The sequence below is a fragment of the Globicephala melas genome, chromosome 1 (assembly GCF_963455315.2).
Source record: "Globicephala melas chromosome 1, mGloMel1.2, whole genome shotgun sequence".
Classification (NCBI taxonomy): domain Eukaryota; kingdom Metazoa; phylum Chordata; class Mammalia; order Artiodactyla; family Delphinidae; genus Globicephala; species Globicephala melas.
In genome coordinates, this window is record NC_083314.1 from 67,466,294 (window position 1) to 67,478,230 (window position 11,937).

Sequence of the window (11,937 nt, forward strand, 5' to 3'; positions counted from 1 at the left end):
ATCTGACTTTAGGAATCTGGGAAAGATGAGCTGAGGTTTTTGCTGGTCTCTGCATCAGGCTCTCTGGGGGAATCCTGCTATAAGAGCAACAGCCTGAGTCTGGGGTTCTGTGCCTTAAATGGTTCTAAAGGAAAATTAAGCCAGGTGATTTAAAGAGATGAGAGATGAATGGGCGGGTGAAAGGACGGAGAACTGGGAAAGGAAGAGTAAGATTGAAAATAGTCTCTCTGTCCAATGCCAGGGCCCTGTGGTCCCTTCCGAACCCCACCATAAATGGTCTTCCAGGGCCATGCGCATGTCCATCTAAGATGTCCCTACTCCTTCCCTGCCTTTTCCCACAACATGTTCCACATGGAGACTATCATGGTCTTCAGTTGACTCAGCCCTCTTGATGGTGTCTAGAAATTTCTGCCCTGTCACGGAACGCCGTCCTTTGCGGTGTTCTTCCAGACATGCGATGCCCTCACCCTGCTTTGCCCGTTGCATTTCTGCCAATTCCCAAATCCTCTAGGCTGCCTTTCCAGCTCCCTCTCTGTGTTCACTGCCTCATCCTCGGTGTTCCCTGGGACTTTGATCATGCCAGTTATTGGCTTTGTGTTGCTGCTACGTATTGCTTCTGTGTCTGTTTCTTTAATGAAACTGTGAGCTCTTTGAGATCAGGGACTGTATCTTATTCATCTCTGTGCCCCTAGTACCTGGCGCATCTACTGGAAAATGGGGTGGGTACACAATAAATATTGGTTGCATTCATTTTATCAGCCCTTGGCCTGGTATTCATGATTTTCTCGTCACCTGCCATTGTTTCCTGTGAACAGAGTTCTGACTGAGCTGGTCTCCAAAATGAAAGACATGCAGATGGATAAGTCGGAGCTGGGGTGCCTACGAGCCATCGTGCTCTTTAACCCAGGTGAGTGCGTCGTGCTTAGCTCTCCTCCATTGTCGGCCCCCAGTGCTCTGATGTTCTCTAGTCTTCTAGCTCAGCAGAGACAGATAAGGGAGGGCCAGGAGACCTATCCTGGGGAGGACAAGGAGTCAACTCTTCATGGCCTCTGCTCCTCGAGCCATCTTGAAAAGGGTCTCAAATGGACGTGGAGTGTGCATGTTTGGGGGCAAGTGGGGAGGACGAGAGATGCCAGAGGGTTAGGGTAGTAGCAAAGAAGGCGGTAAAAAGTGGTCGGGTTCTACATATATTTTTAGACAGAGCCAATGGGATTTGCTGATAGGGTGTGACAGAAAGAGAGGTATTAAATATAATTCTTAGAATTTTTCATTTTGTTTTCTTGAACACTTGGAAAAACAGAGGTTTCATTTACTGAAATGGCGGTTCAAAGGGTGGGTGGCTAGGAATCAGGACTTTGGACATGAGAATCTGAGATGGATAGTAAATGTCCAAGAGTGGCTCTCCCGGAAGCAATTGTTTATGTGAGTCTGGAGTTCAGAGAAGAGGCAGGACCGGAGATGTACATTTGAGAGCTATCAGCCTAGACCTGGCATGCAAGGCTCTGAGACCGAGAGAAAAGTAGAGGCATTGCAGAGCAGAGGGCTGAGGGCTAAGCCCTGGGGCATGATGTTATTTAGAGGTTGCAGAGAGAAGGACGAGCCAGCAAAGAAGCCTGAGAGGGGGCAGTGAGTGAGACAGGGAAGAACCAAAGAGTAGTGTCCTGGGGGGCCCAGGGAGGAAAAGCATTTCAAGAAGGAGGAAGAGATCAGCTTCTTCAGATGCTGCTGTGGGTCAAGAAAGATGAGTATTCAGAATTGCATAGTAATTGATGCACATGCTTCATCTCCTGAATTAGGTGGTCTGTTACTTGATACAGGATGTGGGTCTGTCCGGTTTTTGTACCCCATCTCTTTATTCAGTCCATGCTTAGCACACAGTAAGCACTCAATAAATGTGTGAAGGTAGTATTCCTAGAATGGCCCGGATAAAAGAAAACTCTCCTCCTTGCAGTCAGCCGTGCGTACCTTTGCTCCAAGAGTTTATTGGGTAGATTGGGCACAGGAAGGAGGTGTGAGGGCACAAAGGGCTGGCTTTGTGTATTTCACAGTGTCCCCCATCCAGCGTGTCTCTCGTAACTCTGCAGGACGTGGCCTGTGTGAATGGGGACAGACTCTGTAGAAGGGTGTCCCGCAGAGGTGTGTAAGGAGAGGTTGAATCAACTGTCTTTTTCAGATGCCAAGGGTCTGTCCAACCCCTCTGAGGTGGAGACTCTGCGAGAGAAGGTTTATGCCACCCTCGAGGCCTACACCAAGCAGAAGTACCCGGAACAACCAGGCAGGTGAGGGAGTCCTGGAAGAATGGTAACAACTGCAGCAACCCTTCTGATCTGACATTAATGAATGGCGACATGCAGCAGGCACTGTCTAGATTTTTTCACAACCGTCTCAAAGCTACTCAGACACTGGCTCCGTGAAACCGGAGGTCTCGCCCGTCTTGTTCACCCACTGTTCACCACTTTGGCATCAGAGCCTAACAATTAGTATTCATCTTTAAATGTTGAATGAACACCCCAGTGAACGAACGATGGTGGGAATCCTTAGCTCCAATTTCTAAAGAGGCCCCAAGGCTCAGAAAGGAAACTTGCCCAGAGTCACAGAGCTGGTGCACGGTGGGGCAGGTTGGGAACCCACGTTTGTCTGATTTCGAAGAGCTTGTGCTTTTCAGTGTGACTGCATTGCTTTCTGCTTTGCCTTCATGGAAGCCCCCCTGCAGTAAAAGGTACGGGCTTTGGTAGCCAGGAGAGGTGACCGCTGGCCCCGAGGGTGCCGTCTGTCGCCTCTGGCAAGGTCCTGGGTCTGGGCTTCTTGTCTGAAAAGGAAGATATCGGTCAGAGGATCTCTGAGGCCATCTACCCGTATTCCTGAGTGGTTAAAAAAGTTCTTTTCCCAAATGTTTCCCCCAGGTACAGCTGAATAAAATTTTCCTCCTCCACTAACTCTAGTTAAAAAGAGAGAATATGATCCTCAAACCTCACAGAAAATGGGAAATGAAACTTGAAAAAAACTTCTTTAAAGGCATGAGTTTGTGTTTAGGATTAATTACCTATGCTCCCAGTTCTCACTGATGACTTTTATTCGTCTGTGGAGTCTAATTTCCATTAGCCCATTTTTCCTGGGTCATAAGCCACTATCTCTCAGTTGCCCGGAAGAGGCTGAGCTCATTTCTTATCACAGGCCATGAATGCATCTGTGTGAGTGGGGTCCAGCCAGTTAATACAATAAATGTGCAGGCCTTGTGTCTTATGGAGACTAAGCTGTGACAACAGACTTCCCAAATGTCAATGGTTGAACACAAGTTTATTTCTTCCTCGCAAATCAGTCCTGGATGGGTAATCAGTCTAGTGTGGTGACTTTCTTCCACACCATCGCTCGGGGACCCAGGCTCCTTCCTTCCTGGGGTTCCACCATGTCACCGAGTCTCATTGTGTTTTTTTTGTTTTTTTTTTTTTTTTTGCGGTACGCGGGCCTCTCACTGCTGTGGCCTCTCCCGCTGCGGAGCACAGGCTCCGGACGCGCAGGCTCAGCGGCCATGGCTCACGGGCCCAGCCGCTCCGCGGCATGTGGGATCTTCCCGGACTGGGGCACGAACCCCTGCATTGGCAGGCGGACTCTCAACCACTGTGTCACCAGGGAAGCCCTCTCATTGTGTTTTGGATGCTGATGGTGGAAGGGAAAGAGGAGAGGGAGCGCAGAGGTGAGGCTATATGGGCAACACATTGATCTGGAAAGGGTACCCCCTCCCTTTACTCACTTCCATTGGCTAAAACTTGGTCACATGGACCAGCTAGCCAAGAAGGAGACTGGAGAATGTGTGCAGCTGGATGCCAAGGAAGAAGGGAAGAATGGATTTTGATAGGCACCTGGCAGTCTCTCCTACATCTGAAGTGGGTGAGGTTGAAAGAGCCCTACCCAACCAGCAGGGCCTGGCTGCCAGCATCAGCTCAGCTTCTGGCCAGTGAGAGCTGACTGAAAGCCCTGTGCTGGATGACATCCACTGAATCTCCCAGCTGTAAGGCAGCGTTACTCGTGTGTGTGTGTGTGTGTGTGTGTGTGTGTGTGTGTGTGTGTCTGTGTCTGTGTCTGTGTCTGTGTGCACATATCGTGTGCAGGGCATTAGGACTAGGAAGGCTCACATTCATCCTTTTCCTGGACTTGACTCTAGGTAGTACTGTTTACCTCTTTAAAAAACAAAACTCCTAGGGCTTCCCTGGTGGTGCAGTGGTTGAGAGTCTGCCTGCCGATGCAGGGGACACGGGTTCGCGCCCCGGTCCGGGAAGATCCCACATACCGCGGAGCGGCTGAGCCTGTGAGCCATGGCCGCTGAGCCTGCGCATCCGGAGCCTGTGCTCCGCCACGGGAGAGGCTGCAACAGTGAGAGGCCCGCGTACCGCAAAAAAAAAAAAAAAAAAAAAAAACCAGAACTCTTTTCTATCTTATTATAAAAGCCAAGCATGCTTTGGTAGGAAATAAGGAAAATGTTTTTAAATAAATAGGGTAATATAAACTGATTGTAAATTTGGGAGGTATATTTTTTTCTAGCAGCTTTGTGTATCAATGTATGTATACATAGAAATGTATATTTACAGATCTGAAATCATATGGTTTGGCGTATTATTTTGCTCCATTAGCTATTTTAGACATTTTATCAGATATTGAAAAGTATAAAATTCTTATTTTCAATGAGTCTGTAATATTTCACAGGATGGGTGTATCCTAAGGTATCTAGTCATCGTTCTGTGGTTGACATTTAGATTGTTTCTAATGAATAACACTTTAAAAACTCTGGAACTTGCCTGTTTTCCCAGGAAGGGGACAGCCAGGGGCCTGGGCGGCCCCCAGGCACTAGGCAGAGATGCCAACACTTGTTGCCTGGCCCAGGGCAGGGCCTGGGCGTTCAGGGAGGGAGTGCAGGGACTGGGTCCCTGCATGTCCCTTGGGTGCATCCAGTACAGCCTGGACAGTGGGTGACCACCCGGATGCTGAGCAGGTCCATCAGGGATGTCACTTGGCTCAACCAGGTGGGCAAGTGTGCCGAAGGCTGGTCACCTCTGGTTTGCAGAAAGTGGTTGAAGGGGTCCCTGGTGGCACACAAGCCCTGTCAAGGCCGTTTTCTTGGTGGTGGAGGGCTGCCACTCCGTGGAGACTTTTCAGAAGTACACCTCACAGGGGCGAGTTCTGCTTCCTCTAGCCAGAAGCAGACATCAAAACTCAGGAGGGGGCGGAGTTTGCAGGAACCTTCTTTCTCTCACACAGCAGATGCCTTCAAAGGCTGTGAGTGCCCCTTGTTGCCAAACATGTGAGCGAGGAATGCGACCCTGTGGCTGTGGCTATTAGGGGGTGTGTTTATTTCTACATCCTGATCTTAGCTCCCAAACCTGGGACAGACAGCAAAGACAGCAGTCTTGTGGTTAACATTTTTTAAAAAATTATTTTATTGAAGTATAGTTGATTTACAATGTGTCCATTTCTGCTGTGAAGCACAGTGATTGTTATATATCTATATATATACATTCTTTTTCATATTCTTTTTTTTATAGTTTATCACAGGGTGTTGAATATAGTTTCCTGTGCTATACGGTAGGCCCTTGTTGTTTATCCATACTATATATAATAGTCTGTGTCTAGAATGGTTAGCATTTTACACATTGTAAAACTTTGGCATTTTTAGAGTAAAAAAAATACATTTTCAGAGCTAATGTCAGCCTAACTTCACACTTTATAAAGAAGCCGTTTTCTTTGCCTAATTACAGAAACCTCTTTCGTGGCAGAGCCTTGACCAGGAGCTCAGCCTCCTTGTTCTTATCTAACGGTGATACCATTCAGATGCACTCAGAGGCTTCCTTTTTTTTTTTTTTGCCACATCGAGAGGCCTGTGGGATCTTAGTTCCCTGACCAGGGATCAAACCTGTGCTCCCTGCAGTGAAAACGCACAACCCTAACCACTGGACCGCCAGGGAAGTCCCACTCAGAGGCTTTCTAATCAAATGTTTTGAAGGTGTGTGTTGGCCTTGGTATAGACCTTTAATTTTTCCATGTAGGGAGGTAATTCTTACCTTTTTAGGTGGTGCCACTCTGTTCTTCTTATATTGCCACATTTCCTTAAAACTCCTTTCGGCATGCATATAGACCTAGACGCATTTTCGAGGAGTATTAAAACTCCAATTTGAAAACTTCTCGTGAAATAATGTTGTGACGTCCAGTGAAGATCCGGCCCAACTGGAGGTTGCTGATTTAAGGCCACCGTGACTAACAAGATTTCGATTCCTGTACTTTTTATTGGAAATTGTGAGTAGAGTTATTTGATTTCCAGTCATTATCAGTAATAACATTAAAAATAAGCTTCATTGGCAAAAAGAATTTTGAGAGATGAAGAGAGACCACAGAAGCATGTTGGAAATGTGGCAGATTGAGGAGCCTGAAAAGGGCCCTGTATGTGTGAGGCTAATTCCTTCACACACTAGTCTCTTTCCCTTTGGTGAGCCTTACAACTAAGGTCCTTAATTATAGGGGTGTGTGTGTGTGTGTGTGTGTGTGTGTGTGTGTACACATGCATTTGTGTGTGTGGGTGTACCAGTGTGTGAGGGCAGGTGAGAATGGAGGAGAATGTGTGTGTATACTTTTACATGTGTGAATATGTGCAAGCTCATGTGTGTGAGGGTGTATAAGAGTGTGAGTGAATGTGTGTGCACAAGTGTGTGTATGTGTGAGAGTGGTGAGGGTGTGTGTGTGCACATGTGTGGGAGGCATATGTGAGTGTGTGTGTATGCATGGGTGTGTGTATTATCTCTACAGACTGGGGGCCCCTCAGGGGTGAAGGCTACTATTTTCTGTCTCTCTCCCTTCCTAACTGAAAGGTAAGCACGTCCATGTTGCTGCAAATGGCATTATTTCATTATTGTTTATGGTTGAGTAATATTCCAGTGTGTGTGTGTGTGTGTGTATACACACACCCTCCACATCTTTTTTTTTTTTTTTTTGTGGTACGCGGGCCTCTCATGGTTGTGGCCTCTCCTGTTGCGGAGCACAGGCTCTGCACGCGCAGGCTCAGGGGCCATGGCTCACGGGCCCAGCCGCTCCACGGCATGTGGGATCTTCCCGGACCGGGGCACGAACCCATGTCCCCTGCATCGGCAGGCAGACTCTCAACCAGTGCACCACCAGGGAAACCTCCCCACATGTTTTTTATCCATTCGTCTGCTGATGGACATTTAGGTTGCTTCCATGACCTGGCTATTGTAAACAGTGCTGCAGTGAACACTGGGGTGCATGAATCTTTTTGAATTAGAATTTCCTCCAGATATACGCCCAGGAGTGGGATTGCTGGATCGTATGGTAGCTCTACTTTTAGTTTTTTAAGGAACCTGCGTACTAGTCTCCATAGTGGCTAGAGATTATCATACTAAGTGAAGTAAATCAGACAGAGAAAGACAAATATATGACACTGATTATATGTGGAATCTAAAAAATTGATATAAATGAACTTATTTACAAAACAGAAATAGACTCACAGACATAGAAAAGAAATTATGGTTACCAAAGGTGAAAGGGGGCGGAGGGATAAATTAGAAGTTTGGGATTCAAATATACACACTACTATATATAAAATATACAACCAACAAGGACCACTATATAGCACAGGGAACTATATTCAATATCTTGTAATAACCTATAATGGAAAAGGATCTAAAAAAGCATATATATATATATATATATATATATATATATATATATATAGGAGTCACTTTGCTATACACCTGAAACTAACACAACATTGTAAATCAACTATATTTCAATAAAAATTTTCAAAAAATTTAAAAAAGAAAGTCACACTTAGGCAAAAAAAATTAAAAAACAAAACAAAATAAAAGTAAGCACAGACTACGAAGCTGATGTACAAAGTGGTTATAAACGGGTAACAGAAATGTGGTAACTGAGGCACATTGAGGTCACATTGCTTAAAGTAAGTGTGGTATGAGGGAAAGCATAGTCTGGCGAGGAGCTGAGAACTGCTGGTCCTGAGAGTGGGGGGCTCTTCTTGGATCCCAGAACCTATCTCACTGCCTGGTGCGTGGTTTGTACACAAACACGTTCAGCCAGTGGCGAGAGCCCCTGTGGATTCTGCACATCCGCCGCGCTGTGCCGTTCTAAATGCTTTGGCAAATCTTCCCAGGAATCCCCAGGCACAGAGAGTGTAAGGAGCACCAGCTGGTTAGGGTTGGAGATGTGAGTCAGCATCAGCAGGCTAGCTCTTCCTCTCGCCCACCACGAATGGGGGTGCTGAGGGCGATACTGGGATGTGGTCACAGAATTCAAGAGATTCTCAAGAGGTCACAGGATCCAACTTCCACCTTTAAGAAGCATAACAAGACCTCTAGCCTATTTCTGAAGCTCTCCAGAATTAGAGATTCTCCAACTGCCTTAGTCTCCCCAACCAGGCTCTTTCTTCTAATCACAGATTGGTCAAGAAGACCCAATGAGCTGCCCCAGGCCAGCAGCTGCCCCGTGCATGCTGGCTCCCCAGTCCTTAATGTCTCCTTGCTTCTCCGCAGGTTTGCCAAGCTCTTGCTGCGCCTCCCAGCCTTGCGCTCCATCGGCTTGAAGTGCCTGGAGCACCTCTTCTTCTTCAAGCTCATCGGGGACACACCCATTGACACCTTCCTAATGGAGATGCTGGAGACCCCACTGCAGATCACCTGAGCCTCACCAGCCACAGCCTCCTACACAGGACTAGTCAGGGCAGGTGCGTGTGGACCACCCCCCTGCACACGTTCCTCCGCCCCCCACCCCCAACCCTTCCTGTTCCCCAAACGTGATGCTTATAATAAAGAAACCTTTCTACACATGCGACTCTTATAGGTGGAGTTTTGTATAGATGTTAACGGTAACCCTTCTTTGCTATTTAAGGGGCTGGGGATCTTTCTGGAAGTTCTTGGGAAAACTAACCAAGCCTCTGTACATATAATTAGTTTAAATTATTTTTTCACTTGCATTGGAAAGCCAATGACCAAATAATAAAGTAATATGTGTGATATTGGCACTGCATGGAGCATGGGGTGAATTATTGTGCAGCAGGGCAGTTATCTCAGATGTGGGAGGAAAGGTATGGGGGGTTAGGAATGGGGGATGAGGCTGGGGTCCTGCACCAATAAATCCCACAGTTAGATACCCCATGTCTAAGCTGGGCACAGCTAACTTTGCCCCAGGGTAGCCCCTGGAGAGATTGGGAAGAAACATTGTCTTTCAGAGCCAGCTTGGATTTTTGTTTGTTTGTTTGTTTTTTGCTCTTTTCCTCCTAAGAATAATGAGTACTAACAGCCTTGTCCTGACTGGGGGTAATGGAGTATAAGGGCAAGAGTAGATGCTCTTTTTTTTTAAATTTTTATTTTATATTGGAGCATAGTTGATTAACAATGTTGTGTTAGTTTCAGGTGTACAGCAAAGTGATTCAGTTATACATACACATGTATCTCTTCTTCTTCAAATTCTTTTCCTATTTAGGTTAGAGAAGATGTGCTATTGATGGGGGAAGACACGGGTCCTGGGAGTTGGTGGGAGGTGGTAATGGATTTTGGTAATGGTAAAGAAATGGATTTTCTATCCTTAACTAGCAACAATAACAAAAAGACCAGAGTGCACCAAATTTGTTTTCCATCATTATCTGACTATATGTAGCCTGTTCTTAACAACTTACTGACCAGAGACGTATTAATATGTCTTTTGTTAACCAAACGTTGTTGACTGGAGTGTTTCAATATTCACTTACATAACAAATTGCTGGCCACAGGCATTAGTTTCTGCAAAAATCCCCCAGTCAATAATGTGTTAAAAGGGGAAGAGAGAGGGCTTCCCTGGTGGCACAGTGGTTGGGAGTCCGCCTGCCGATGCAGGGGACGCGGGTTCGTGCTCCGGTCCGGGAAGGTCCCACATGCCGCGGAGCGGCTGGGCCCATGAGCCATGGCCGCTGAGCCTGAGCCTCCGGAGCCTGTGCTCCGCAACGGGAGAGGCCGCAACGGTGAGAGGCCCGCGTACCGCAAAGAAAAAAAAAAAGGGGAGGGGGGAAGAGAGAAAAGCTCTTCCAGCTTCTAGCCTATGATCACCTAGTGTCTTAGAGCCCTGCTGTCTGCTGGACAGTGAGCTCCTTGAGGGTAGAAACGGTGTCTAAGTGACATCACAACCAGCCTATACAGCCCATCTTGTTCAAGTCACCTTCCTGCCATCTGCAGAAACAGGACTTAATGGATACACAATTCTATGCCCCTTAGGGTAGAGTATACAACCTGAACAGCTGCACATGGCTTACCTTCTTCATACCACCAGAACTTGACCTGGGGTCTGGCATGCAGTAGGCACATAGTAAAAGTGTGTTGTTGAATTGGGTTCCACACAACTAGAAAGAATTCCCTAAAGGTTTCTGTGATGGCAGATGCGTCATTCCGCGGCAGCAAGTTCTCCTCTCAGAAAAACCCCAGGGCTAACTCTCCAGTCCAAATATATTCAACAGTGATCATGCAATTTTTGAGAAATAAAAATTGCGTTATTCCTGGGAAAGAAAAGTTTAGGGATCCTTTAGACTTGGACATTAAGCAATGGAATTAAAATCAATTATGCTGTTTTTTTCCTTTTGTTTTTCATCTGCATTTATTTGTGAACCATGATGAAAATGATTGGGGTGGGAGGAGACTAGAATTTAATGCTGGGCTCCCTGACCTCTTCCCTCTGCCAGCATAACTCACTGGACACCTTCAGCTGCCTTATAGGTAACATGGGGCTTCCATGGAAACCCATCATGCCCCAGGTGTGGTAACCCGAGTTCCATTCCAATATTTGATCCCTTCCTCACTGAACCCTAGCTCTTGCCTGGAGTAAAATTCAGGCTGATGAATGCCCAGCAGGGCGTCTGAACATAGATCATGTGGTGTCTCCTGGAATTGTTGCCACAGAACCCGCTGAGCTAGGCAGGAGCTGGGCAGGCATCTCTCCCCAGGCTGGTCCCATGACATTCGGGGTCCCTAAGGCCACCTCCTTCCTGACCTGGTCCCCCTCACATCCCAGGATGAGCAACTGAGTGAATGTTCAATATCCTTGAAGGCTCTGAACCACAGCGGCCATGAGAAGCTTCTAGAGCCTACACCCCTGAAGAGAGAACTTCCTCATTCAGCTCACGTCACCAACTAGAGGAGTCGGCTCGTGGAGAGAACAGATTGTCCCAACAATGCTGATTAATGTTACCTGAGACTCACAGCCCCATACTCCCCAGGCTGACTTACACAGATAACAAAAGCAGGGGAGTCAGTCTTGTGTTCCCAAGAGTTCTCATGGAGCCGGGACCCAAGGCTCCAGGGTGAAGAGTATGGATTCTGGACACAGCCAGCCAGAGCCTGGCTCCTGGATCCACCTGCTGGAGGTCTTGTGTTTGGGGGGAAGTTGTTTCACCTTTCTGGCTCTTCTTTCTTTCCCTTATTTGCAAACATCAGATAATAATACCCACCTCATAAGGATAAAAGGTAAAAAGATGCAGGAAGCCCAGTGTAAGAGCATGTATGTACCTTGGCATGAGACATACTTGAGTTGGAGTCCTGACTTTGCCATTCGTCGTGGACATCAGTCTTGCCAGGCCTCAATGACCTGATCTGTAAATTGGGATAATTATACTCTTTGCCCTAGGATTCTTGCCAAGATGATACAGATAATGTGTGCAAAGCTTTTATCACAGTATCTGCCATAGAAGATGGGCAAAAGTATTAGTGAATTTTCTTCTGAAGTGTAGTTAAAACTTAATCTCTGGTTCTGAGATTACAGAACATTCTATTCCACATTCTGGTCAGTATCATCCAACGTACTGGGCAAAGAATCAAACCATTCTGGTTTCTAGTTTTGGTTTAACACCTGTATTCTAGTTTGTATCTTCATCAGCAAAATGGGACTAAAGTTCCACTT

At 46.7% G+C, this 11,937-nt stretch overlaps 1 protein-coding gene across 2 annotated transcripts in view; it reads left to right on the forward strand.

Annotated features, from left to right (window-relative positions):
- RXRG (retinoid X receptor gamma) overlaps positions 1-8,757 on the forward strand; it is a 103,057-nt gene extending 94,300 nt beyond the window's left edge. For both annotated transcript variants that reach the window (XM_060286201.1, XM_030848243.2), the window contains exons 8-10: positions 816-907; positions 2,174-2,279; positions 8,550-8,757. In XM_060286201.1, the coding sequence (XP_060142184.1) occupies positions 816-907; positions 2,174-2,279; positions 8,550-8,697 (346 nt within the window). In that variant the 3' untranslated portion in view covers positions 8,698-8,757. The remainder of the gene's footprint in view (positions 1-815; positions 908-2,173; positions 2,280-8,549) is intronic.
- The last annotated feature ends 3,180 nt before the right edge of the window (positions 8,758-11,937 follow it).